Raw genomic sequence first — 27,748 nt, 5'->3', positions numbered from 1 at the left:
TACGCATTCGCAGAGGTAGCTTCCTGATGGGACCAAAAACGCTTGGCGCGACGTGGCCGCTTTACTGAGCTCCACATCCTGCAGTTCGTGTCCTACGGGCACCTAATGCAGGCGATACGCGTTCTACTTTAGTTCTCCGTGGTGTTTCTGGCTCTGCGATGGCAAAGCGGAACTATGAGCACTGCTGATGCGGGCGAGAACAGGCATCAAATACAGAATAAAAATCATTCACGGAGTTAACTGCACAAAACAAACCGTATCAATGCACGCCGCTAGGTATTCATGTTGGGTCTCTGTCTAGAGATGTTAACCCCGGGGAGGCGAGGAGACATGTTCCGGTGCCTGGGTCTCCGACCCGGGTCACTTATTCCGACCCGCGGGTCTTCCTCCCAAGTGCTACTTCGCGGGATCCCGGGACCCCGGCCTCCCCGGCCTCGCTCGCCCGGAGCCTCCGGCCCGGCCTCTAATTACCCTGCAGCGCGCGGCCGGACCGAGCGCGGCCGCCGTCCCCGTCCCCGCAGACGCCGCCGCCGCGGGAACGTCCCGGCCCGGCGCTCGGAGAACGCGGCCCCCGCCTCCGCCGCCTCCGCCGCGAGAACGGCCGCCGCGGCCGTCAGTGCGCCGGCGCCGGGGCGGCCGGCGAGGCGGGGAGGAGGGAGGCGGCGCCGCGCAACCCCGCTGGGGCGCTGCAGGGTCCCGAAGAAGTTTGTTGGCCCGGAACCAAGCATGTCGCCTCCGCTGGGCGCACCAGCTCCTCCAGAACCGGCGGGCGTGTAAGCAAAACCTGCCCTGCGCAGGTCCCTGAGGGCGGGAGGGAGCGGGCAGTCGCGGGGCAGGTGAGCTGGTGGACAGGCCAGGTTACGGGAGCCTCGGAGAGACACTGATTTGGGAGAGGGTGGAGAGGGTGTGGGAACACAGTGCTAGCCTCTTGGGACAGTAGCTGGGGGGAGAGGGGGGGTCAAAAAGATCCTGAAAATGCCTAGAGTTTTCATGGAACCATCGAGGAATTGCAGCGGGGAGTGACCATGAGCCACAGCTTGAAGTTGGGAAATGGAAGGGCAAAGGGAAACATTGTGCTGCCTCCTGCCACCCCCCAATTCCAAGACGTCTTGGTCCCATCTGCTTGGAGGGAAGTCTGTGGAGCAGCAAGATGAGAGGATGGCCAGGAAGCTCAAGAGGAACGTCTATCAGCCTGATAATGGAGGGCATGAAATGCCCCCTGCCTCCCACCCCCCCCCCCACCCCCCCAACACCTGCCCTCCACCATAACCCAAAACAAAAAGAGACAGAGACAGAGAGCGCATGCAAGGGTGCTGCTTATTCTGCTCAAATCAAGCACTACTGTAGTTCTTTAAGGGGGTCCTTAAAACCTGCTCTGTTCAAGGGTGTGATCTTCTCGCATCCCCTGGCTGGTTTGTGGAGAGAAAACTCTAGGACCCTCTCTAAGTGCAGATCTTTGATATGTGCCTGCAAAGGAGGAGCTGGGAGGTTCCAGTGTTCAGATGGTGCAAAACGCACCTAAAAGCCTATTTTTGAGGAGAGCTGACAGGATTCTCTGAGTGGGAATATTTGTCTTGAGTGGCAAAAAGGAAGGGTGATCCCCAGGGGTGGAAAGATTCATTCTCTCCCCAGGGGATAAAAAATGGAGAAAGTAACTGGTAGGTGCTTCCATGAGGCTTTGTCCAGACTGATTTCTCAAACTGGTAGGGAGTCTAAGCAGCCTTTCCTGGGAAAGGAGGGTGAAGATGAGCAATAGAGCAAGGAGGTGAGCCTGAACCTGACAGGAACAGGTCAGAGAAAGAGCAAGAAGGTGAAAGAAAATCAAATGTGATTTTTATCACAGTTTGGACACTATCTCTGTATCTGAATCATCACCCAAGGAAACCATCTAAAACAGATGGGAGCCCATGATATTCTCCAGAAATGGAAATTTTCCATCTACTTTCTGGTCTTCCAGTTTAATCTCTCCTGCTGCAGTTTTAGTTCATCCCTCCCCACCATCCCCCCAGAAAAAAATGCCTGGTGGATGGGTACACAGAGTATCTGTTTTAGAGGCAGGAGAAGATATGGGGGCATTGTATTGCTAATTGGTGTCATATCTACAATTCAAGAGAAGAATGCAAAATAAACAGAAATAAAAACTAGCAGAACTTAAAGAGATGCAAATATATAACCTGGAAAGGATGCTGGAAAAAATAGAATAAATGTGACTGAGTTGGATTATTTAAGGCAGGCCATGTTGAGGACATATATCTTAAAGAGGCAGAGAATAACAAGGCGTAGCAGAAGAGAGCAAGAGGGAGGACATTCCAGCCAGAAGGAATGGCATGTGTGAAGGCTTAGAGGTGGGAGTGAGTAGTCATGTGCCTGGTAAGGCAGAGAATCCAAACTGGGGTGAAACCTGAGATGAAGAAAGCAGATAGCACCTGCCAAGGAGAGATTGGAGAGGAGAGGCGAAGAGGCAAGGGGCTCTTTAGGATGTTATTTTATAGGCAAATGGCGAGATAATCAGGTAAGGAAATTGCCCATTGAATTTGTAACTTGATGGAAAGATGTTGAATGCAAGAGTGAAACAATAGGTCTGTCTTATCTATGCATCAGGTTTATGATCTCTCTCTCTTTGAGAAAAATCAGATATAACTCACTAGATTGTAAGATTATTCGAACAGAAAGCTAGTAGAGCCCTTCAAGTGGAACAATTAGAAAAAGTTAATAAAGTGGGGAAAAATATATATATATAAATTTAAAAGTTTAAGTGGCAGTGGATTATTGACATAGATATATCTGTGGAAATGGAGCTAAAGAATTGAAATCTGAAAAAAATGTAGGTCAGTCGTGAAGGTTGAGATTGAGAATAGTTTACGTATAGGATAGAGAGGATGGATTAAGCATGCTCAAGGGGAACCCGAAGTTAGATAGGAAGCAGGCACTAGTTTTGAAGTGACAGGAGAAATAACATGGAACTCTGAGAAAAGGTGATAAAGTTGACAAATTTTAGAGGAGTAGAAATGTTCAGAACCAAGGAATATATTTTCTGTGAAGAAGAGAACAACCTTGACAATATATTATTGTCCCCCAAAGAACTGAAATTGCCTGCACTGATCCTTTTAGTAATTTTCCTATATTTTTCTGTAATTTTTTACTTCATCCATACCCTATCTAGATATATTACTCAACAGTTCCAACCTTTCATTTGTTTAATTTTAGTACAAAGGTATTGCTTTAGACTATATTGATCCCACAAATTGAACAAATGAGTACCTACTAAATGCCAAGTTTAAACAAAATCCAACTGATGAGTTGCAATTATTTTTCTCCAAGATGTTGACTATTGATAGGAGACAGAACACACATAAATTGCTACAATGCAACATAGACAATGGGTACTAAGCTCTGTTGGCTCTCAAGGCAGTGAGTAACAAACTCCATAGCTGATGGTTCTTGCAGACTTCTTCCACATTTGCACTGCACGTGGAAGGCAGAGTAAATGTTCACCAGATGGAGAGAGAATTAGAAGGACATTCCAACAGCCAAAACAGTATGTGCAGAAGCCTGGCACATTTGAGGAATTGTAAATAATTTGATGGAGTAGAGGTCATTTTGAAGGAGGAGCAGGGCATGAGACTGGACTGATGAGTTGAGGCCCTGCTGTCAAAGAGCCTTGAGCACCTCTCTGAGGATTGGGCAGTGCAAAGCCACCAAGAGACTTCAGCAAAGCAGAACACTAATGTGATTAAAGTTTTGGTTTAGAAATGGAATTATTTAGCAGTAGGAGATGCAGTTAAGGGGAGCCTGACTATTGTGGCAGCTGGGGGAAGGAAGGCCTACTCTTGCTCGAATTTCGTGCATTGGGCCTCTAGTATTTTATAAAACAACTGAAGGAAAGGAGTCTAGTTAGGAGCCTATTGCACTTTTTCAGATTAGAAATGGTAAGGACGTGAACTAAGGCAGTTTTTGTGAGGATGAGGAAGTTGGTATGGATTCCAAAGACATTTTAAAAGTAGATTTGATAAACTTTGAAATTTGATATGGAGGGTAGAGAATGGGTTGAAGACGATTTTGAAATTTCTGATTTAGGCTCCTGAGTTAATGATGATGCCTGTAATTGAAATATGAAGGTCAAGAGCTATCTGTAGAATATAAAGAGGGCAGAAACTTTGCCTAAGCTGCAAAGGAATTCCCAAAGTAACCTGTTTCATTACTACAGTCAATGAAAAGTATCGGGAAATAATGCTAACTCTAGTTCTAAACTTAGAGGGTATTTGTCCTATTGTTGGCTTGGAGTTTTAACTCTATAGGTATAGCTTTGCAGTCAGTTTTATCCAATAGTCTATAGACTCTAGTATAGCTTCATGAAAGATAGATTCTAAAGATTGGTAAAGAACAGATGTAAGACACCTGTTGTTTTGCTCATTTACAAGATGTGTCACTTCATAACAGTATGGCCAGATTTTTTTGGTGGAGTTGCATACAGACATACTTAAGGGTAGTCAAGATGGTTTGTTTTAAAATTTGTCTTCTACCCACCCACATAGCATTTCTCTTTATAATGCATGCTCTGAAAAAGCGTTCTTTCATTTAACAAATCAAGCCTATTTTTTTTGAAAGTTGAAATATTGTGTTACTCATTAACAGCCTATATAAAACCAAAGACAATGTATGTGTTTATTTATTTTCGGTTTTGCTGACCAAGGGATTTCCCTTCATTGTCTCACTGCTGTAGACCCAATGACTACTGGATCCCCAGTGGCACATTGTAGGAACCTCATCCTATCAATGGAACAAAAGACTAAGGTTTCCCAATGTCCCTTTCTGTCCTTTTTGTGCTCTCTCTACACAAATATAGATTAATAAGGGATTTAAAAAAAACTATGTCCTCATTCAAATATTGTTAGTTTTGATAGTTGCCTTATAGGATTTCAAGAGCCGGATTAAGGAAGTTTAAGGGATAATGACTATTTTCCCTTTAATAATTCCCTTAACCCAACCAGTATCCAAAACTATTCTGGTTGGCAGAGGATGGTAAGAATAACAGGTTAGAGGTAGAGAGAGGTCAGAGCCAGGCCTTTAGGCAGCTCTTATTTCTTTGTTAACATGAAAATGAGAAATCAGTTACAGGCAGGACTGTCTGGATGATTTTAGAGGTTCATAGGCTCTAGCAGTGTTGTCTGCTTAAGACTACCATTGCTGGGCGCACTAACAATTACGACGTTAGTATTTTGTAGCATCAGGAAGAAACTGTCTGAAGTCTGACTTGGATGGATATTGATAGAGATTAGCTGAAAATTTAAAAGGAGGTGTATAGAATGTGATGGGTCTGTCCCACATCCTGATGGTAAACATGGTTTAACAGCAAAGGCTTATTAGTCAAGCAGACCTGGACTTGAATCCCTGGCTGTGGGATCTTCTCTATGAGCTTTAATGTTTACCATCTGCAGAACAGGGACCTGGCTGCCTGTCTTCAGTGCCACCCTGAGGCCTGGGCAAAAGTGTCCCTGCTCTGAGCCCTCTACTTTAGAAGGCCCTGATATGCCCTTGCTCTGGATGTGCACCTGCTCTCAGTGTTAGGAGTTAAAAGAAGTAGGGGGACTTACCCACCCAAAGAATGATCTTCTAGACCAGGCTCTGGGTATGCAAGATCCTGAAATTCCTTGGCTGAATCACCTTTAGTCCTCTTGCAGGATCTGGAAGCCCTCTTCCTGGGATCCATCTCCCCAGGGCCAGACCAAGTTACTAGGTGTGAACACCCCTAGGCCCAAGGGAATGGTCAAGGAGTGGCTGTTTGCACAGCAAGGAGCTTAGAATTATTGGGATATTCTCATATGTGTGGTTGAGGCCCCTGATGATGTAGAGGGAGCCAGGAATGGGAAAAAGTGAGGGCTGGACTTTGGTCCAGGCCAAAGGCCAGTATATTCCTTGCAGTCTGCCCTGTCAATTCTAAACTTGATGTTGGCTTTCAGGTTATTTACCAAGATAAAAGGAAAAAAACCATATCTATTATCAGTTTTATTAGCTTTATTTTTAACTTTCTAATATTTGACATATGGTATGTAGATCTCTTGCCCTAACTCCATTTCTTCATGCCTGCCTCTTAAGTTATTCAGAGTATTAAAATCAAATACCATATATACTAGTAAAAGAAATTGTACTGCAGAAAATGACAACAGGTATGACCAATTTTCTTCATATCCTTCTTAAAATGGTTCATGAGACATCCTTGTACACATTTGGAAAAAAGTGATTCGAAGGCCTTAAGAAAGCTCAGCATACACGTATATTATTCTGAGGTTCTACATTACTCACTCCATTGGGAAAACATTAAAGGTCTGTGTTAAAGTTTAAATCTTACCTGGGAAGAACAACACATTAAACACTGGCCTAGATTCATTTATAAAGCTAACTTGATAACCATGTAGCTGGGATCTGAGGGACAAGGTAGAAAAGAGGCAAGTTTTGATGAGGAAGGAGATTGTGGACAAAGCCCAGAATTGAGATCTGGGGAGGGCACCAGGGAGCAGCCTGAGAACAGCAGGTGTCTGGAGAGAGTGAGAAGGATCTGAGGAGAGTCCAGAAAGACCTCAAGGAAAGCTTTGTCCTCAACAATTTTTTGGGGGTCAACCCTTGTCAACAGCTTACAGCAGAGATTAAAGATCTGAAAAAAGTGTTTTTTCCACTTCTTTTTAACATACAGGATTCATTTTGAGAATGCGATAAAAAATTATTTCTAATATTCCTAGCTGAGTGGAGTATGTCTCTATTTAATTAAGGTTGGAACAACAGGAACATCAGATAGTAAACATATTTTAGAAATGTACAAAGAGCAAAGGTGTTTATTATAGCAATCTTTGAAATATAAGATTCTGAGATGCCTTAAGAATTATAAAATAAAGATGAAATTATTGTCACTATAGATTCAAAGGTAAGTATAATTTACTGTATCTCAAGACTTGAAAATTGGCAGCTTTTTACTTTTTAAAATTCAGTGAATATTTAAATTTTTTTTATTTTTCAATTACAGTTTACATACAATACTATGTTGTGTTAGTTTCAACTGTATGGCATAGTAGTTAGGCAATCATATGCTTTACAAAGTGGTCCCCGTGATATTTCAAGTACGCATCTGGCACTGTATATATTTATTATAATATTATTTACTATATTCCATATGGTGCAGTTTACATCCCCTGGACTATTTTGTGACTACCAACATTTGTAATTCTCAATACCTTCACCTTTTCTGAAAATATTTCTTGAGTCTCTGCTTTTCCAGGTACTGTGCCAAGTGCTCAGGATACAGTGATAGAACAGACAGACATAATCTGTGCCCCCAAGGAGCTTAGAATTGAGTAAGAGCAATAAACATATGTACTCAGACAAAATAGTCTGAGCTAGAGAAACATGGGGCCAGGGCATGGACAGGTAATGGCTTTTCCATTTAGTAACATTTACATTGAAAGATGTAAGGAAGAGCAGGATCCAGCATATTCCCAGATGAGGAAAAAGCATACACAAAAGCCATGAGGTTGGAAAGAATCAGGGAATTTGAGGAATAGGACATTAGTGAAGATAAATGTACCAAATGAGACTGGAAAGGTGGGTAGGGAGCCAGATTATTCAGGGCTTCTAGGCCATAGAATGGATTTTTTGGATTGCATGTGAAGTATAATGGGAAACCATTAAAGGGTTTAAAGCTGGAAATAACATGATCCAGAGATTTTTTAAAAATCTCTCTAAGGCTATGTTGAGAGTGAATTTTGCCAGGAGTTGATGGTGCATGAGGGAAATTAGTTTAGGGAACTGTTGAGGAGTCTAGATCAGGACAATATGACCTAGGATAGTGGTAGAGGACTGGGGAGCAATGAATGGATTGGAAATGTGTTCAGGGTAATACTGGTATGATGGTTTGGGTGTGGGAGATGATAAGGAAGACAGAAGAATCCATGTGTGCTTAGGTTTCTGGTTGAGCATTTTGTTGGGTGCTAATTATTGTGATTGGAAGAGAATGAGAGGAACAAGTTGTAGTTGAGAATCAAATGTTTAATTTGTATAGTTACAGATGTCTGTGTGACATCTAAGAGAGATTGAGTTGGCAGGTGGATGCAAAGTCTAAAGTTCAGAGAAGAGGATTGGGCTGGAGATGTAAATTTTAGATTTGTCATCTGACAAATACTACTTAAAGACAAGAGAATGGTGAGATGACCTAGGAAGACATTATAAAGAGATAGGAGAGGAGGGCCCACAGATTCCAGAGTCAATAAATCAGGTATACAAAAAGATCTGACAAGAGAATTTAGAAGGAAATCCCAGAGAGTATGAGAGCAGAGAGGCCAATGAAAATGAGGGTTTCAAGGAGGAGGAAGTGGTCAGCTATTGGAAATAACACCAACAGTTGAATTAGATAAGGAGGGAAAAGGATTCTTTTTAAAAATAGATATTTTATTGATTTCAGAGAGGGAGAGAGAGAGAGAGAGAGAAACATTAATGATGAGAGAGAATCATTGATTGACTGCCTCCTGCATGCCCCACACTGGGGATTGAGCCTGGCAACCTGGGCATGTACCCTGACCAGGAATTGAACTGTGATCTCCTGTTGATGGGTCAGTGCTCAACCACTGAGCTACACCAGGCTGGGTGAGAAAAGGATTCTTCTCTCAAGATCTTGCTGAACTTGGCCAGTGACATTTCAGTAGATTGGCAATGGTGATCTCACCATTCCAGTGGAATGGCAATTCTTTAGTGAATAGAATGCTTAGTCAACTAACAATAACATCTTGTTCTTCAAACCTTTTGGATAAATGAAGCTAAGTACAGTTATTCTCTAAGTGGCTCAAATAAATAGTTGGGAGACCTCAAGATTGAATTCATATGCTTATGGCTATATAGCCCTCTGGTTCTTTGTTGCTGAATAGGGACTAAAACTTCAATGAACAAATTTTTAAGATGCCTTGGCACTTCTTCCTTGTGCAAATATCAATATTAATATCAGGTTAAGAAGAGAAATGCAACTAAAGTTTTACTAATGACTATTTATGAATATGTAGAGTAAACAATTATAATAGCAGGTACTTTTTACTGTGTTCAGGGCCCTCTGCTTTACTCTTTCCAGGTATTAAATAGTATTGTTCCTAGTTTTCAGGTGAATAAATGAATGCTTGGTGAAAATACATAAGTGGCAAAGCTCAGACACGAAGCCATGGTTTTAGCTACTATATTATGCGGCTAATTTATCATCTGATAAAAATCACTTTGTTTAGAAATGAAAGTGATCAAGGATCTCCCTGAAAGTTAGATCAGTATTTGTGAGTTTGATCAATATTTGTGAGTTTGTTTCTTTGAAATAGAATTAATTGCTTTAACAGTTACCAACTAACTTGAAGTAATAGCTAGGATAAGTTTGCAAAGTCACATTAGGATTAGGACTATATCTAGATGAGAGAATTCAAAAGAAATAAGTATAAAACCAGGTGTTTGATATTTAGAACCACACATATGATTTTAATATTACAATTACTGCTTCTAGCTATTCACTCAGAAATATCCAAAATCTTGAGTTAATTTTAAAATGCTGATCTTAGAGTTTTTGGCACATGCAGAATACCAAAGATGGTGGCTTTAGTTTTCTTCTAAAGAGTGTCTATGGACAACATTTAGGCACTGGTATGATGGTTTATTTTATATTTGACTCGTGAGTAAATTTTGAATGGTGGTAAATATATGACATAATATTATTTGCATATTTAGAACTCTTAGAATAGCTATTTTAATAATACTGTGTTTGTCAAGTACACTGAAGGAGCCATTATATTTTTAATTGCAATTCATTTCCATGTTAGTTACTGCACTATAAAAATTAATTTAAGTAATGTTAAAATTTTCCATTACAGGGATTCTATTTACTAAATCTTTTATTGTAATGTCTGTAAAGTAATAGTCTGAATTCAGAAAGATAATTTTGGGAGGTAATATTAAATATGATGTTAATGGCAGGCTCAGATGTGGTGGGCATTGCATAGATCCATTTTATACTTTAAATAGAAGGACAAATATTTTTTATGTGTGCAGTAATTACTCCAGTAGCAGTGATTATTCAATCCAGTAACAAAATAGTTAAGTTTATAGAAAATGTGATATTAAGTCAAAATATGGAAAATTGTTATTCAGAAGAGAAAATAGAATTGTAAGTATTAAAATTACATTTTAAAGATATAAATAATTATATATGACACCTAAAGAACAAGCAATAAAAGATAAATTAATTTGAACTACATAAAAATAAAAAATTGTGCAGCAAAGGCCACAAGCAACAGAGTGAAAAGGCAACCAATCCACTATGTGGAAGAAAATATTTGCAACTCATATGTCTGACAAGGCGTTAATAATCAGAATATATAAAGAACTCCTACAACTCAGCAACAGCAACACAAACCAAATTTAAAAATAGGCAAGATTTAAATAGACATTTTTCCAAAGAAGATACAAAAATGGCTAATAAGCACATGAAAGTGTTTAATATCACTGATCCTTAGGGAAATGAAAATTAACACCGCAATGAAATACCATCTCACATCCATTAGGAGGGCTGCTATTACACACACACACACACACACACACGTGCACGTACACATACACACACACACACGCACACACACACACACACACCAGAAAATAATGTTGATGAGGATATGGAGAAATTGGAACTGTTGTGCATTGTTGCTGGGAATGTAAAATGGTTCAGCTTCTATAGAAAACAGTGTGATGGTTCCTCAGAAAATTAAAAATAGAATTATAATGTGACCCAGCATTTCCATTTCTGGGTATGTACTCAAAAGAATTGAAAGCAGGGACTTGAACAGATATTTATATATTCGTGTTATTTGAATATTCATTACTCACAATAGCCAAAAGGTGGGAGAAACCAAACTTCCATCAAAGAGTGAATGGATAAATAATATATGGTATAAACATACCGTATAATATTATTCAGCCTTAATAAAGATGGGAATTCTGACACCTACTACAACTTAGACAAACCTTGAGGAATTATGAAATAAAGTCACAAAAGGATAAATACTGTGTGATTCCATTTATATGCGGTACTCAGAGTAGTTATATCTGTAAAATAGACAACAGAATTGTGGTAGCTAGGGGCCGGGGAAAGGAGAAATGGGGAGTTACAGAATTTCAGTTTTGCGAGATGAAAAGTTATGGATGGTAATGATTCTTACACAATCATGTGAAGGTACTTAATGCCACTAAAATATACAATATTAAATTTTATGTTAGGTGTAATTTACCAGGATTAAAAAACAATAAAAATATATAAATTATTGTAACTGGTGTGATGTTAAACATTTTTTAAAGAAGACAAAATATAAGTTATAAGAGGCTGTATAGACATTGATAATTAGGAATCAATCTGAAAATATATTCAGAGTTCTTTCATACACATTAAGGTATATATTTACATATTATGAACATATTTTTCAATAATACATCTGATAAAGGGTTAATATCCAAAATATATAAGGATCTCATACAGTTTAACAAAAAGAAGACAGACAATCCAATTAAAAATGGGCCAAGGACCTAAATAGACACTTCTCCAAAGAGGACATACAGATGGCCAAGAGACCATGAAAAAATGCTCAAAGTCATTGATCATCAGAGGGATACAAATTAAAACAATGAAATACCACTTCACACCTGTCAGAATGGCTATATCAACAAATTAAGAAATGAGAAGTAGTGGCGAGGATGTGGAGAAAAATGAACCCTAGTACACTGCTGGTGGGAATGCAATCTGGTGCAGCCACTATGGAAAACAGTATGGAGTTTCCTCAAAAAATTAAATATGTAACTGCCATTTGACCTAGTGATTCCACATCTAGGAATATATCCTAAGAAACCTAAAACACCAATCAGAAAGAATGTATGCAGTTTACAATAGCTAAAATCTGGAAACAGCCCAAGTGCCCATCAGTAGATGAATGGATAAAAAAATCATTTACACCATGAAATACTATGCAGCAGTAAAAAAAAAAAAATCTAAAAGGATCTCTTACCCTTTGAGACAGCATGGAGGGACCTGGAGAGTATTATGCTAAGCAAAATAAGCCAGTCAGAGAAAGACAAGCATCACATGATCTCACTCATATGTGGAATCTAATGAACAAAATAGATCTAGAGATAAATAAGCATGGAATCTCAGAGGAAGGCAGAGGTGGATGGGTGGGATGAGATCAACCAAGGAACTTGTATGCATATATGCATAGCCCATGGACACAGACAATAGGGTGGTGAAGGTCTGAGCAAGGGATGGGGGTAGGCTGGAGGGGGTCAGTGGGGGAAAAAAGGGAACATATACTTTCAACAATAAAGATTTAATTTTAAAAAGGTGTATATTGATATGTATAATTGCATATATAATCAATATCCAATTATAGTCAGCCCTCTGTACCTGGAAGTTTTGTATCTACAGATTCAACCAACTTTGGATTAAAAACATTCAGGGGGAAAAAGCCCAGAAAGTTTCAAAAAGCAAAACTTGAATTTGACACTTGCCAAGCACTGTGTTGAATCCACCTAAATGAAGTGATATGTAGGCATACTCTGCTGTAGCCCATCTGCAAAAATAGATTACTAGAGACCCGGTGCACGAAATTCATGCATGGGTAGGGTCCCTAGGCCTGACCGGCGATCAGGGCCCATCTGTGGGGCTAGTGGTGGGGTGACCAGGGCCCCATGCTGGCACCTGCCTTGGCTAGCCTGGTGCAACCCACTCACCTGCCCCCGCCGCCACTGCTGGTCAGGGCCTGAGGGCTGGAGGCAGCTCCTGTGTCTGCCCCCTGGTGGTCAGTGCATGTCATAGCAACCAGTCATTCTGCTGGTCGTTCAGCTGTTCATTCGATTTACATATTAGGTATTTATTATACAGGACTAGTGGCCCGGTGCACAAAAATTTGTGCACTCGGGGGTAGGGGGTCCCTCAGCCTGGCCTGTGCCTTCTCGCAGTCTGGGACCCCTTGGGGGTGACCACTTGCTGGCTTAGGCCTGCTCCCCGGGGGATTGGGCCTAAGATGGCAATCAGACATCCCTCTGGCAGCCCGTCAGCCCTCGGGGGATGTCCCTGGCAGCAGGGAGCAGACCTAAGCTGCAGTCAGACATCCTTAGCGCTGCTGAGGAGGCAGGAGAGGCTCCCACCACCACTGCTGTACTGGCAGCCATCAGCCTGGCTTGTGGCTGAGCAGAGCTCCCCACTGTGAGAGCACACTGACCACCAGAGGGCAGCTCCTGCATTGAGCGTCTGCCCCCTGGTGGTCAGTGTGTGTCATAGTGACCAGTCATTCCCAGTCTTTCTGCTGTTAGGGTCAGTTTGCATATTACCCTTTTATTATATAGGATAGAGGCCTGGTGCATGGGTGGGGGCCAGCTGGTTTGCCCTGAAGGGTGATCCAGATCAGGGTGGGGGTCCCGCTTGGGTGCCTGGCCAGTCTGGGTGAGGGGCTGATGGCTGTTTGCAGCTGGTCACACCCCCTTCAGGGTGGAGGTCCCCACTGGGGTGCCTGGCCAGTCTGGATGAGGGGCTTAGGGCCGTTTTCAGCCTGGCGGGTGACTGAAGCTCCCAGCATCTTTTTTTTTCTATTCTGGGATTTATTTACCTTCTATAGCTGTCACTGGAGCTGAGAGCCGGCTCCAGCTCTCAGGCCCGGCTCCAGCTCTGAGACCGTGGCTGGCTGAAAGCAGGTATCTGGGGTTTGTTTGGCTTCTTTAATTGAAACTCTGTTGCCATCACTGGCGCTGTAAGCTCTGAGCCCGCTGCCGGCTGAAAGCAGGTATCTGAGGTTTGTTTGGCTTCTATAATTGAAACATTGTTGCTTCCGGAGCTCAGAGCTGGGCTGCGGCAGGTGGGGAACCTTGGTTTCCTCCATCACTGGAGCAAGCAAGCCTCATGTTCGCTTCAGCTGCGTGGCTGCTGGCCGCCATCTTTGTTGGCAGTTAATTTGCATATCCTGCTGATTAGCCAATGGGAAGCATAGCGGAGGTATGGTCAATTACCATGTTTGTCTATTATTAGATAGGATATGCAATTACTATGCCATTTTATATTAAGGACTTGAGCACCTAAATATTTTAGTATCCTTGGGGGTTCTGGAATCAATCTGCCATCGATACCAAAGGACAACTGTATATAATTATACATAATGTAAAAATCTATTATGTTCTCTTTGGTGATGAGGATTTTCTGGAGATACAATGAGAGGCATTATGTAATAAGCTCAATTCTAATATTTTGTTCTGTTGCAGATCTGTGGTCACTTGTTCACATGGTTTCGAGGCACAATGAGTCACACTGGCTCTTGGAAACTTTGGCTCTGGGTGGCACTGCTCCTGCTTCCTGCTTCCACTTCCGTGACGGTCAGGGACAAGCCAGGTATCCAGGCTACCTCTTTTTCCAGTCATCAAATGTTATTTATAGTCTTTAGATTATTTTTTAAATCATGATAATAAATCTTGTTAAATTTGAAGAGGCCATGGATTAACTTTATTAAGACAAAATAAATAATACATTGTTTTTTCCATTCACCTTCATTTGAACATTGAGAATTCCTAAAATTATCTCATTTTTTTCATATGCATATTATATTGATCTAAATGGCCTTTTCTTTCTCTCATTGGTATTTGCAAATATAAATATATTTGTGTTCATTTCTGTGTGTGTATATTTCTCCCCTTCTCCTTTAAGTTTTAAGTTATTTGAGTTATTCAAATTGTAAGGACAGAAACCCATCAGCATTTAGTATTAACTGGGGACATATCTAATCTTAATTAGGAAAAAGTGAAAAACAGAATAGGAGATATAAAAGGAAATGTCGTTTAATTATACATCAGTTTTGTAATATCTCAGATGAGGTGAACAAAAGATTTGAACTAACTAGGTAATATTTATTTGTAATTGTTAGATTATCAACCTCATAAATATTTCCAAAGGGCTTGAAGGCAATTTGAAACATTTAATTCTACCTCTGATTTTTATAAATGATTATGTGGCTAATTTGGAAGATTTTTCTTGAACACTGAGTATGTGTAAGGTACTGATCTAGATGTACCTCATAATTAAAAGTTGAACTAGATACATTGAAAAAGCCATTTTCTAAGCAAAAAGAAACTTCAACTCTCCTGTGCAATTACATATAATGTATTCTGATTATGGTCACATGTGATGATGTATACAGAGTATGAGTCTCATTGTGCTTATTCTTTTAAATATATCCTTTAATAATTTTTGCTAACACTTATGAATACACTCTAGTAGAAACTTTTGAGTTTGAAGCACACATAAAATAAAAGCAATCTCTTATAAAGCTATAACAAATCTTAATCTCTCAGAATGTTATGTGAGTCTTTATGACTTTTTTTTTTACTAATTTGGCAAGAGGTATGTTTCCTAAAATAATTTACATGAAAGTTTGTGTATCCTACCACTGTATAAATGACATTCTGTGGCTTCATACTTTTTTGGGGGAAACTCTTTCTTCAGTGAGAAATTAGGAATGACTCATGGCAAAAAGAAGTACATGGAGCAGGGGAGTTTATTCTGACAAAGTTGTTACTATTCTGGATTTCTTTATGACTCTTTTAAGAGAGCTAGAGATAATGCAAATTGCAACTTAGAGGGAACAGGACTGTTTTTGGTTAGAAAGGAAAATGAAACTTTGATTAAGTAGGACACAGTTTTTAGGCACATGCTAGTGTGTAATAAATTATTTTGATGATAATTATTTGAAAGATCTACATAAATGGATTTCCAGTTTTAGTGTGAGCATGTATCATTGGGGGTATTATTTGCAAGCCCCAGTCTCAGAGATTCCCCTCATGCAGGACAGTCTTGGGTAGGATTCAGTCTTTTACATGCTTAGCAAGCTCCCCAGGTACATCTAATGCAGCATGTCAAAAGAAAACACCTTTAGCACAATGGCATTGGTTTTCTTGCATCTTATGCTATTGGGTTCCTTTTACTTTATTTTATTTTATTTTATTTTATTTTATTTTATTTTGCTTTTAATAACTTTTCTTTTATTGTGGTGAGAACACTTAACGTGATCTACCCTCAGCAAATGTCTAAATCGATAATACAGCAGTGTTGACTATAGGCACAGTGTAGGACAGCGGATCTCTGGACCATAATCATCTTGCATAACTGAAACTTTCCAGCTTGGGATTCCCCTGAATGTTTTGCTTTTGCAGCTTTGGTATCTCAGTTCTTAATCAGGTTATATTGTATGTAGGACAACGGAAATGTATGTATGCTGGCCCATTAACTTACCATCTGTCTGATAAATTTTCACAAGAGTATGAATTGAAAATTAATCTGAACTCTAACAGGATTCACATAACATAAAATACTAAAGGAAATTAAGAACAAAATGAAGAGTTGATTTTTATCATGCCATTAGGTAGTAGGGGCTCGCAAAGTAATGCATACTCCACGTGCCATGGAAATTGCTTAACTTCAAGTATCATTTGCTTTAATTACAATGTCAGCACAGCACTGTCATAAGGATTATTGAAGATGATGACCCACCAGGCATCGTCTTCTTGTGTCTTGTGTCGCTGATTCACAGCGCAGGTTCCAGTTTTAGTTTCTTCATGTGCAGACCTGTGCGTGTGGTCACTAACCGTTTACCGGAGGGAAGTGATTACATCTAAAAATAAAATATAACCAATCTGAGGGAGAGGCTAGGGTTTCAGCTCTGGAGTCTGAAGTTGTCAACAGTCTACTGTTAAACCTAAATATATGAAGGATAAATTGAGTCTTTTAATTGCTTTACTTTGACTCTATGGTATGTTTAATAATTACTTGAATATTGTCCTACTTGGGACAGAATTCAAGTGTAATATGGGGTGCTTCAATAACAACTTGAATTTTAAAATCATGAGGCTATTTAGAATTTGCTTCATGTTTTTCATCAATTATACTATTATGTGGAGGTTGTGAGATAAGGCATATTTGCATATTTTTATGCTGCAGATGAACTTCTGTTCAAATGTGGCAGTTTCAACTTAGTTGTCAAAAGAGGGTAGGGAAGAGAATTGTATTAAAAATTATACAGCATGTAGATCAACTCAAAACTTACTGTACTTAGTTACTTAAAACTTTCTTCTGTGATAGCTACTTATGTATCAAACTAGAGGCCTGGTGCACAAATGCGTGTACTGGTGGGGCCCCTGGGCTGAGGGGGGGGAAGGGGGGGAGGGACCCTGATCAGGGAGAGAGACCACGGGAGGTTGGCCAGCCACGAGAGATTGACGCTCAGCTGTGTTGAGCGTCTGCCCCCTGGTGGTTAGTGTGCATCACAGTGACTGGTCGAGCAGTCGACTGGTCATTTGGTCAACTGGTTGTAACAGTCGCTTAGGCTTTTATATATATATATATATATATTTATATGTACTAGAGGCCCGGTGCACAAAAATTTGTGCACTGGCGGGGGGTGGGGGGAGCGGGGTGAGGAGGTAGGGGGTGTCCCTCAGCCGGACCTGTGCCCTCTCACAGTCTGGAACCCCTCGGGAGATAACCACCTGCTGGCTTAGGCCGGCTCCCCAGGAGGCAGATGGCAGGCCCAGATCCCGTGCTGGGTCACAGATGGCAGCCCCTCTGCTGCGCTGCCCCCCTGCCACACTGCCCGTTGCACACGGCAGACGGGGCGCGGGGCAGGCGGATCACACACAGACTGCAGGCCCCGCTGGCCGCTGGGCCGTGCACACAGACTGCAGGCCCGGTGGGCAGTGGGGCGGGGTGGGGTGCAGCGCATCACAATCCGCCACGCCCCGCCCCGCCGGCCCCTGCACCACGCACATGTACAGCAGGCCCGGTGGGCGGTGGTACGGGACGGGGCGCGGGGCAGGCCAGTCACGATCTGCCGTGCCCCGCCCCTCCAGCCACCCGGCCGCACACACAGACTGCAGGCAGGCAGCTTCTGGGGTCACACACGGGCACCTGGATGGCGGCTCGCACTGGCGGCTCACGCTGTCCCGCCCTGCCTGCAGTATGCAAATTAGCCGCCATCTTTGTTGGTGGTTAATTTGCATATCATGCTGATTAGCCAATGGGAGTCGTAGCGAAGTTATGGTCAATTACCATGTTTGTCTATTATTAGATAGGATAGCTAATTAAAGGTTCCTCTGTCTCTCTTACTTTCCTTTAAGATAAAATATCGAATTATCATCAACAGTAACATTAAGCATAAAATCAGAATAAGGAAAAGTATCAAAAAACAAAACAAACAAAAAACAAACCCACATGACTAAATACAAAGAGATATGATAGAATGTCATCTAAATCATATATATATATTTTTTACTTATGGTAAAGTTTCAAGTTAAGTGTCTAGATTGAATTGGTTATAAACTTGGGCCCCAAACTATACATATAAACCAGTGGTTCTCAACCTTCCTAATGCCGTGACCCTTTAATACAGTTCCTCATGTTGTGGTGACCCCCAACCATAAGATTATTTTTGTTGCTACTTCATAACTGTAATTTTGCTACTATTCTGAATCGTAATGTAAATATCTGATATGCAAGATGTATTTAGGCGACCCCTGTGAAAGGGTCATTCGACCCCCAAAGGGGTCGCTACCCACAGGTTGAGAACCGCTGATATAAACCATTTTAAACTAGTTTTATATTAATTTCAAGAAAAAAGAACTTTCTGAAATTTGGTTTTTACCAATTGACAAACATTGCACTCTGAAATTCAGAGTAGAAAGTATGCTGTCATATAGAAAATATTATTTTGTGTTTTCAAGAATTTCTCATGTTCAGTATGGCACCATGTAAGCATGGTGCTACTGACCAAGGCACTTTGTGACTAAGTGGAGGAAAGTTTCACAGATGTTCAGTAAAGGCATCGCTCCTCCACTAGTGTTCTCTTCTTTGGAGGAATAGCTTTGGAAACAAAATAAGCAGTGAAGATCCTGTGACCTTTTGTGATATCTCTGTTAAAATAGCTTTCTTCCTCTCCCTCTCTTTTTTCTTGTTTTGTCACTTTTCTGTATTATTTTTGTTATATTCTGGTCCAATGTGCTTTCCCTATTTCTCTTAGGTCATTGAATATCGAGGTCATAGAGTTAAGGTATATTTAGCTTTTGTAAATGCTGCCAAACAGTTTTCTAAGGTGGTTGTACTGTTTCTACTCCCACAGCAGTGTAGGAGAGTTCTCCTTGCTCCACCTTCTCATCAGCACTTAGTGCTGTCAGTTCTTTAATTTTTAGCCATTTAGTTGTATCTCATTGTGGTTTTACTTTGCATTTCCCTGATTACTAAAAATGTTGAGCAACCTTTCATATGCTGGTTGACAATTTGGATATTCTTTTTTGTGATGTGCTTAAATTGTGTGTGTGTGTGTGTGTGTGTGTGTGTGTGTGTGTGTGTATTTTCAAAATAGGGCTTCAATCTTTTTCTTATTGGTTTGTGAGAGTCTTTGTATATTCTGGATAAGATACTTTATAGGATATGTGTTGCAATAGTCTGTAGTTCCTAGTCTGTGGCTTGCCTTTTTGCTCTTTTAATGTTGTCTTTTGATTAATAAATATTTTCATTTTAATGAAGTTCAATTTATCTATCTTTTATAATTAGTACTTTCTGCATCCCTTTTAAAAAATCTTTGCCACCCTAAGTTCATGAAGATTTTATGGGGTTTTTTCTTTATTGTTTTACCTTTTAAAGTTATGTCTAAGATAATCTCTAATTAATTTCTGTGCATGGTGTGAGGTAAGGGTCAAGGTTTAGTGTTTTCCTACATGGAGATCCAGTTGACCCAGAACCATTTATTGAAAGATGATTCTTTTTACACTGTATATCAGTAGCCCTTTTATGCTAAACAAGGAGATCAGATATGTAAGGTCTGTTTTTAGACACTTTGTTTCATTGATCTATTTATCTATATGTGTACCAACAAATACTATGTTATAAAAATTCCTGATATCTGAGTGTACATTTTCTAGCTTATTCTTCTTTGATTTTGCCTTATCCATGATAGTTTCTTTTGTAGTTCCATATAAATTTGAGAATCAACTTGTTAGTTCAAACACACACACACACACACACACACACACACACTCATACACTCACACACACTCGTTTGGGATTTTAATTGGTATTACATTGAATCTGGAAATAAGTTGACAATTGACAGCTTAACATTATTGAATCTTCCCATCTAAATACTCTGGCTAATCTCTTCAGTTACTTAGGCATTTAATGTCTCTCAGCAGTACTCTCTAGTTTTTGGTGCAGAGATCTTGATGAGATGCTTGGTTTTTATGAAAGTGACTATGGCCCGGGTCAAATACACAAGGTTTAAGTTTATGTGGACCGCAAAAAAACAAAAGCTTCGATTTTCATAGAAACGTAGGTTTATTTTGATAGAGACATGCTTAATACAAAGGGCTGAAATAAACGAGTAATCGTTAACATAGAATAATAGAACATTTTAATAAAAATTAATATTTTTATTGAACATTAACTTACCAGACACTGAATAACTGCACAAATTAGTAAGTGTAATGCAAATAAACCTATTTTTCTTGTTCTCTGAAAGTGAAGTATTTCCTTTTGTGCACAAGTAGTCTAAGACTGATGACGGGCAATTGGCTGAAATGGTGTGCCTGCGCATAAGGGAAATGAATGCAACACGATTATAGTAATCAGTCATTAGTGAACGTTGTAGTTCGTTATTAATAATTATGTATAACAGGATATTGTAAAATTTAAGTTACGAAATTTTTATTAAAATTTCTTACATACCATTATATTGGCTGGGCCACAAAAATATTATTGTGGGCCACATGTGGCTGTGGACCATGAGTTTGACGTGCTTGCCCTAGCTGGTTTGGCTCAGTGGATAGAGGATTGGCCTGTGGACCAAAGGGTCCTGGGTTTGATTCTCGTCAAGGGCACGTACCTTGGTTGCAGGCTCCTCCCTGACCCAGACCCTGATAGGGGCTTATGCAGGAGGCAACCAATCGACGTGTTTCTATCATTTCGATGTTTCTGTTTGTCTTTCCCTCTCTCTTCTATTCTCCCTAAAATATCAATGGGAAAAATATCCTCAGGTAAGGATTAACAACCAAAAAAAAAAAAGCGACTATGAATTCAAGTTTAAAAATTGGTAATGTTTACAAAATGTCCAGTTTCACTATTATATAGGACCTGCAGTTACGTTTAGATCTTTAAGGTAGGAATTTCCATAGTAGCTAACTAAGTAATATCCATAATTATTCTGTGCTATAATTTCCTTTATGTGTATTAAAGCTTTTGATTAAATGGTAGCACTATTTAGAATTTGATTTATTATTCTGGTTAAATATATTAAGGTGATGCCCTGACCTTTGTGATGTATCTGTTAAAGAAAGGGCTCAGGAGCCCAGAAGTAGAACTGGAGAATCAGTAATTTCATTTTCCGCAGAGCAGAAGGTCAATTTGGTTTTAAGCAGTTTATCTCCCCTCTGAATTCAAAACTTTTAGGTCATTGAACCCAAACATGAGTCTTAGATGTGGAGAATTAAGGTTGTGATTTACATTTCCAGAATCTAGCCTGAAAGAGATTTAAACATACCCAGATAATGAAAAACTAGTGTCTACATGTACATTTCTGTTTGAGTGTGTTGTGGTACTATTGAATATGTATATTTGCTTTGAGTAGAGACAAAATGTATCTTTTATTTCTTTGAATATTATTAAGTGTCTTAGCACATAATACTTTCTCAATGATTTTCTTTTTTTTTCCTCATTATAGGCCACTTTTGTTTATAGTAGAGGCCTTCACTTTAGAAAGAAACAATATATACAATTATTGATTTCAGAGAGGAAGGAAGAGGGAGAGAGAAATAGAAACATCAATGAAGAGAGAGAATTATTGATCGGCTGCCTCCTGCACGCCCCCTGCTGGGGATTGAGTCCGCATCCAGGGCATGTGCCTTGACTGGGAATTGAACTGTGATCATAGGTTGATGCTCAACCACTGAGCCACGCCAGCTGGGCGAGGACTTCACTCTTTTGCTTTTTAATTTTATTTTAATAACGTCTATGTAGGAATACCTGAACTGACTAAGGCAGTGGTAATAGACTGGGGGACTTATACATCAAACATATATTTCACACAGTTCTGGAGGCTGGGAAGTCCAAAGTCAGGGCACTAGAGAGGTGAAGTTCTGGTGAGGGTCCTCTTTCTGGTTTCCTCACATGGCAGAGAGAGAAAGAGCTCTCACCGTCCCCTGAAAAAGAAGGACACCAATCCCATCATGGGGGCCCCACCGCTATGACCTCCCCCCAAATTAATTTCCTCCTAAGGCCCTACCTCCAAATACTATTACATTATGGATTAATGCCTCAACATATGAATTTTGGACACTCAGTCTGTCCATATTAGTCCCCTTCTGTTTTAAAGTTTAATGTCACCTGACACCAAAATCTGAATTAAAGTCATGTTGAAATAAACAGTGTGGTGATTGTGGTGGTGGAGGTGGAGGTGGGGGTGGTGGAGGACATAGAGCAGTGATGGCGAACCTTTTGATCTCGGCGTGTCAGCATTTTGAAAAACCCTAAGTTAACTCTGGTGCCGTGTCACATATAGAAATTTTTTGATATTTGCAACCATAGTAAAACAAAGATTTATATTTTTGATATTTATTTTATATATTTAAATGCCATTTAACAAAGAAAAATCAACCAAAAAAATGAGTTCACGTGTCACCTCTGACACATGTGTCATAGGTTCACCGTCACTGACATAGAGGGATAAATGGTGATGGAAACAAGAAGAGAAAAGAAATATAATGGTAGCTCACTTGTTTTAATATTGGAATGTACTTTGAATATGAAAATTTAATGATGATAAAGCCAGCTAATTTCCTAATGTCAAGTGTATAGCAACAATTAGGATGTTGGAATAATAATGATAATAGTAATAATAGCTAACACTAATAACCATCTACTGCATACCAGGTACTGTTCTGGGCACTTCACATACATAAATAACTTCATGTAATCGTCCCAAACACACTATTAGGTAGGTAGTTTACTTATCCTCATTTTAAAGAGATTTAATAAATTGGTTTAATTTATTCTCATTTTTAAGTTTATGGTTATATTGTGTGATTCAAATTTACTTGAAAAAGTTGATAGGAAATCCTTAGTACTTTTTCTTTTTAATAGAAAAACAATGTGCTATACTGAGAACAGAGGGACATCAGTTTTTCCAAGACAACAGAGATAAACTTGAAGTTTCAGGTAAGCATTAGAATCCTTTACAAAGACACATGCTGGGTCAAATTATCATCAAATATGTAATATATTGTAGGTGATTCCTTGACATTGTAATTTAAGATGATGACATCAATATAAAAAATTAAAAGCAAAGAAGATGGATGATGTAGAAAATATGCTAAAAACAGATTTCTGTATTGTTTTAAGACCAACAACAACTCAACCTTTTGGAGAAAAAAGGTTATTTAAGATTATAGAAGTTATATACATTGTAGAGGTTTTGAAAAAAGAAAATTTATGAAAAAGAAGATCTCTCTACATTTCCCCACATCAATATATATTTTTCTAAAGTATTACATTTTTTAAAAGGCTGCTTAGTTTTCAGTTGAATAGTGGTAATAATTTTTACTTAACTGACTTTCTGTCTTTAGTTATCAGAACGGCTACAATGAACTATTTTGATTATTTACTTAGGATAATTCCTTGGGTCAAAGAAAATTAATATTTTTAGTCTTTTGAAACATATTTTATTCTTCTACATCCCAAAAAGAGAAAAAATGAAATAAAGAAATTTTTCTAATCCCAAACAGCAGGGCTTTAGTTGAAATAAATCAGTGCATAGATAAGGACAAGGAAAAAAATCTTATTTAAAAATCAGTACCATTGTGAGTTTACTGAATTTAATAAAACTGCTGGATTAAATCATTTGTTACATTTTACAGGTTTTGATCTAGGAGAGAGCTTTTCTTTGCGACGTGCATTTTGTGAAGGTGATAAAACCTGTTTCAAATTGGGAAGTGCACTTCTTATCAGAGATACCATGTAAGTAAAATAAATTTTCTTTATATTGAAATAATACCACATAAACTATTTTCTAATGGGATCCCAAATAATTTGTTAAAAAATAAAACATCGAATTACTGTCATACTTGCTTGAATGCTAGGATAAATGTTCTGTTTATAAATCTGTTGTTTTTAATAATCTTTGCAATCTGATCTTGCTCTATGGTGTAAATACCACTTACACATGCAGATAGTGGCATAATCTTTAGAGAATAGCAAATAAGTTTGTTTCTTGAAGGAATATTTTGATTTAAAGTAGACATGACCAACATTAGATTTTAAAATGTAAACGTAAGGCACAATGTAGACTTGGAGACAAAAAGCTTAGATTTATTATATTTATTTCTATATGTTTTATGCATGTACATAAGCTTCATAATAAATTAAAATGAAAGAATGTAGCCCTTAGGTATTTATTTTATATGTTGAATAGAGTAAATAGTAGAGAAAAACTGTTTTTTCAGTTTTATTTTTGGTCTTGATACTTGTTTCATTTCAAAATAGTTTTATCAAAAGTTTCCTTTCTTATTTTTACTGTTCTTTTTTTTCCCAATAAACTTGGGATTAAAAAAAGAGTCACTTTCCATTTAAATACTGACAATTGGTCAGCAACTATTCAGGGTAATAATTAATTCCTCATATGATTGGCTATATGTCACTGGAGGGTGGATAAATAGTAATTTAGAAAGCTTGAGCCACCAGAAAGGCAGATCTAGCATATATGGTCATGATATTTAGTCTTGTAGTCCAAGATGAACATTTTAGTATATGAATACACTGCAATGAAAAAGGAATCAAAATTCTATTTGGTTTAAAATGCAGCATAGCTGTTCTTGTGTGAAAGCATATATGAATGTTTTCATGTCCTGTTGAGTAGCCTAATATTTATGTTACCAGACAGGGTTGTTGAGAATCTCAGCATTTGAATTCTCATCTTATTGCCTATCCTCAGATTCCTCAGATGCTCCATATAAACCATGTTTTTAACTTGCTTTTTTTTTTTTTTTTTTAAGAAAAATCTCTTTTAGGCCTTCTATTTTGTGGTAATTTAGATACTTTCAGTTTAACGATATGGTTTGTTAGAAGTAAATTGCTTTTTAATTAGTAAAAAATTAAGCGTAAAGGAAGAGAGTAATTTGATACTGAGGGGTAGAATGAGTGATCGTCAGGTGGGGCACTTCAGCAGCTGTAACTATTGTGAGTGGATTTTAGGTGGCTTCACATGTAGGCATGAAACCCTCAGGGCAAGGCAGTTTCATGATTGGACAGTCATATGCAGTAAAGTCAAGTTAATATGTATCTCAGATAGATAGATAGATAGATAGATAGATAGATAGATAGATAGATAGATAGATATTTCTTTACTAGTAGGTAAATTTAATTAATGAATTTAAGAAAGTCAATAAATTCTCTTCCAAAAATTAAAATGTATTTTCTTTCGTGACCACTTCTTAATGATTTAAACCCCTGAAATTTTAGCCGAGTGGCTACAGGGTTGGAGTGATAAATCTTTTTAAAATTCATGGGGCCTGTACATAGGAAAACTTAGCTAATTGTAAGTAGTTATATTGGAAATTTTGCTGCCCCATTTAGGTGTGCTATTCCTCTTTGACTAGGTCTGATAATAAATATTAGGTACAACTAGAAATTTATTTTCCCACTTTTGGCTCTAAATCACTGTGTAATCCCTAGGCAATCAGCGTAAGTGAATTCTCTGACTCTGCACAGCAGAGCCCTGGTACCTCCACTACAGGAAACTGGAGGGTATCTGGTTAAGCTGACTAGCAAGTGTCAAGTAGCTTGGCACATCTCCACTTAATTTCACTCACGGAGCCAAGTATGCTAGGATGCTTCTCTTGCATGATGCCATTTTGATTTTTCAATGAGACTGGAGTAAAGTTGCAGCTATTTATATATTTGTAAATAAGCTGCCTTGCAGAATTAGCATGGGAAAAGTCAGATGCTATCTTATATGAAAAATGGGGCTTCTTTCTGTGCCTGAGCTTGTTTTTATCTTCCAGGTGAGAATTACGAGGGGAGGGATCTACTGAGTGTGTTGGTCAGATACCTACCTGTTGGGCACACTTGGTACCTAAAGCCTAGCTTAATGTGGTGATCCCACAGGCTGCTCTTGCAAGGGCCTTTCAAATAAATGTTATACACTTCAGGGTGGCATGAGCTCAGGGAACATCTGAGGGACTTTATGTGCTTGGTTTTATTTTAAATTCATGTCCATTTCTTCAGTATTCCTTGGGATAGCAAATGGTATGTATTTGGGTTCTTTAAAGATTCTGGGTACATGCTGCCTAGTTTCCTAGAATTATCTTTTAAGAAAACAATTCCTTGACTTCTTATATCTACCAATATCCCTTGTTACGTGAAATAAATAATTCATTATTTCTATACATATTGAAAGAGAGCTATACCATAGATTATCATATTCTGATTACCTTTAAATTGTGTTTTGGCATTTATCAGGGCAAAATGTTGAAGTTTTGAGATAAAATATACACAAAACCTTATTTTCTCAGTATGAAATAGTCCTTACAGTTTTTTTTTGTTGCTTCTATAGATACACATTTAAAATAAAGATGTCTTAGTAGTTGGATATTTTAGAAGAGTTGATGAATGTTGAATTTATGTACACTGGTGATTCTGAAGGGGCAACTTGCACACCCTATTTTAACTAGCCAATGGGGGAAATCAATCAATTGTAAATGCACCAGGGAAGGGAATGCCCTGACTTATTATTGAATTCAAAGGTGGTAAAGAGTCTTCTCTCTCAGGTTCTATGATTGATACCTAGTAGCTATCTGGAATACTATGTTGAGAAAGATTCTGAGTCCATTTGGGGTTCAGGGGGGTGAGAGTGCTATGATCCATTAGCAAAAAGAGGGGAGAAGGGAATGCTCATATGTGTTTCACGTCTGTAGCTTCACTGGTTTAGAATGATTCCAGTGAATAACGCGTTGGCTTTTGCAGCTGAAACAGCTCCCAAGAATGGGGGAAATGAGGTTATGTGTGAAAAGATAACCAACACAGATTGATTTTAATAAGATTTTATGAGCTAGACACAGTGGCATAATTCACAGATATGGTCCCTTAGCTTTTGCTACTTCTCCAGGGAAGAGGCACCTCTCTCTCTTTCATAAAATTGGGGTTTGCTTTCTGAAAGCAAGGGCCATTTAGTTTCACAGCTTTACATGGTTTTTTGCTTTTCATGGTTGTTGATATTTATTTCATTCTGAATTCTTAGAGTTTCTTTTTTTAGTCAGTTATGATCATCTTATCATAATTTCTTTTTTAAAATATTTTTTCTTTATTGATTAAGGTATTACATATGTGTCCTTATCCCCCCATTGCCCCCACCACCCCGCTCATGCCCTCACCCCCTGGTGTCTGTGTCCATTGGTTAGGCTTATACAATGCCTACAAATCCTTTGGTTGACCTGTCCCCCTTACCTCCATCCTCCCATACCTTCCCTCTGAGGTTTGACGGTCTGATTGATGCTTCTCTGTCTCTGGATCTGTTTTTGTTCATCAGTTTATGTTGTTCATTATATTCCACAAATGAGTGACATCATGTGATATTTATCTTTCTCTGACTGGCTTATTTTGCTTAGCATAATGCTCTCCAGA

General features: G+C 38.9%; 1 protein-coding gene across 1 annotated transcript in view; it reads left to right on the top strand.

Moving 5' to 3' along the window:
- The first annotated feature begins 710 nt into the window (after nt 1-710).
- Nucleotides 711-27,748, top strand: part of COL19A1 (collagen type XIX alpha 1 chain) — a 302,649-nt gene continuing 275,611 nt past the window's right edge. The window contains exons 1-4 of the mRNA XM_070418310.1: nt 711-773; nt 14,305-14,431; nt 23,216-23,290; nt 23,989-24,088. Of these exons, the coding sequence (XP_070274411.1) occupies nt 14,341-14,431; nt 23,216-23,290; nt 23,989-24,088 (266 nt within the window). The 5' untranslated portion in view covers nt 711-773; nt 14,305-14,340. The remainder of the gene's footprint in view (nt 774-14,304; nt 14,432-23,215; nt 23,291-23,988; nt 24,089-27,748) is intronic.

Source organism: Myotis yumanensis, unplaced genomic scaffold (genome assembly GCF_028538775.1).
Source record: "Myotis yumanensis isolate MYYU_CA2020_CCGP unplaced genomic scaffold, mMyoYum1.0.hap1 SCAF_6, whole genome shotgun sequence".
NCBI classification, from domain to species: Eukaryota; Metazoa; Chordata; class Mammalia; order Chiroptera; family Vespertilionidae; genus Myotis; species Myotis yumanensis.
The sequence above is the reverse complement of the archived record's forward strand: the minus strand, read 5'-3'. Positions and strand labels throughout refer to the sequence as shown.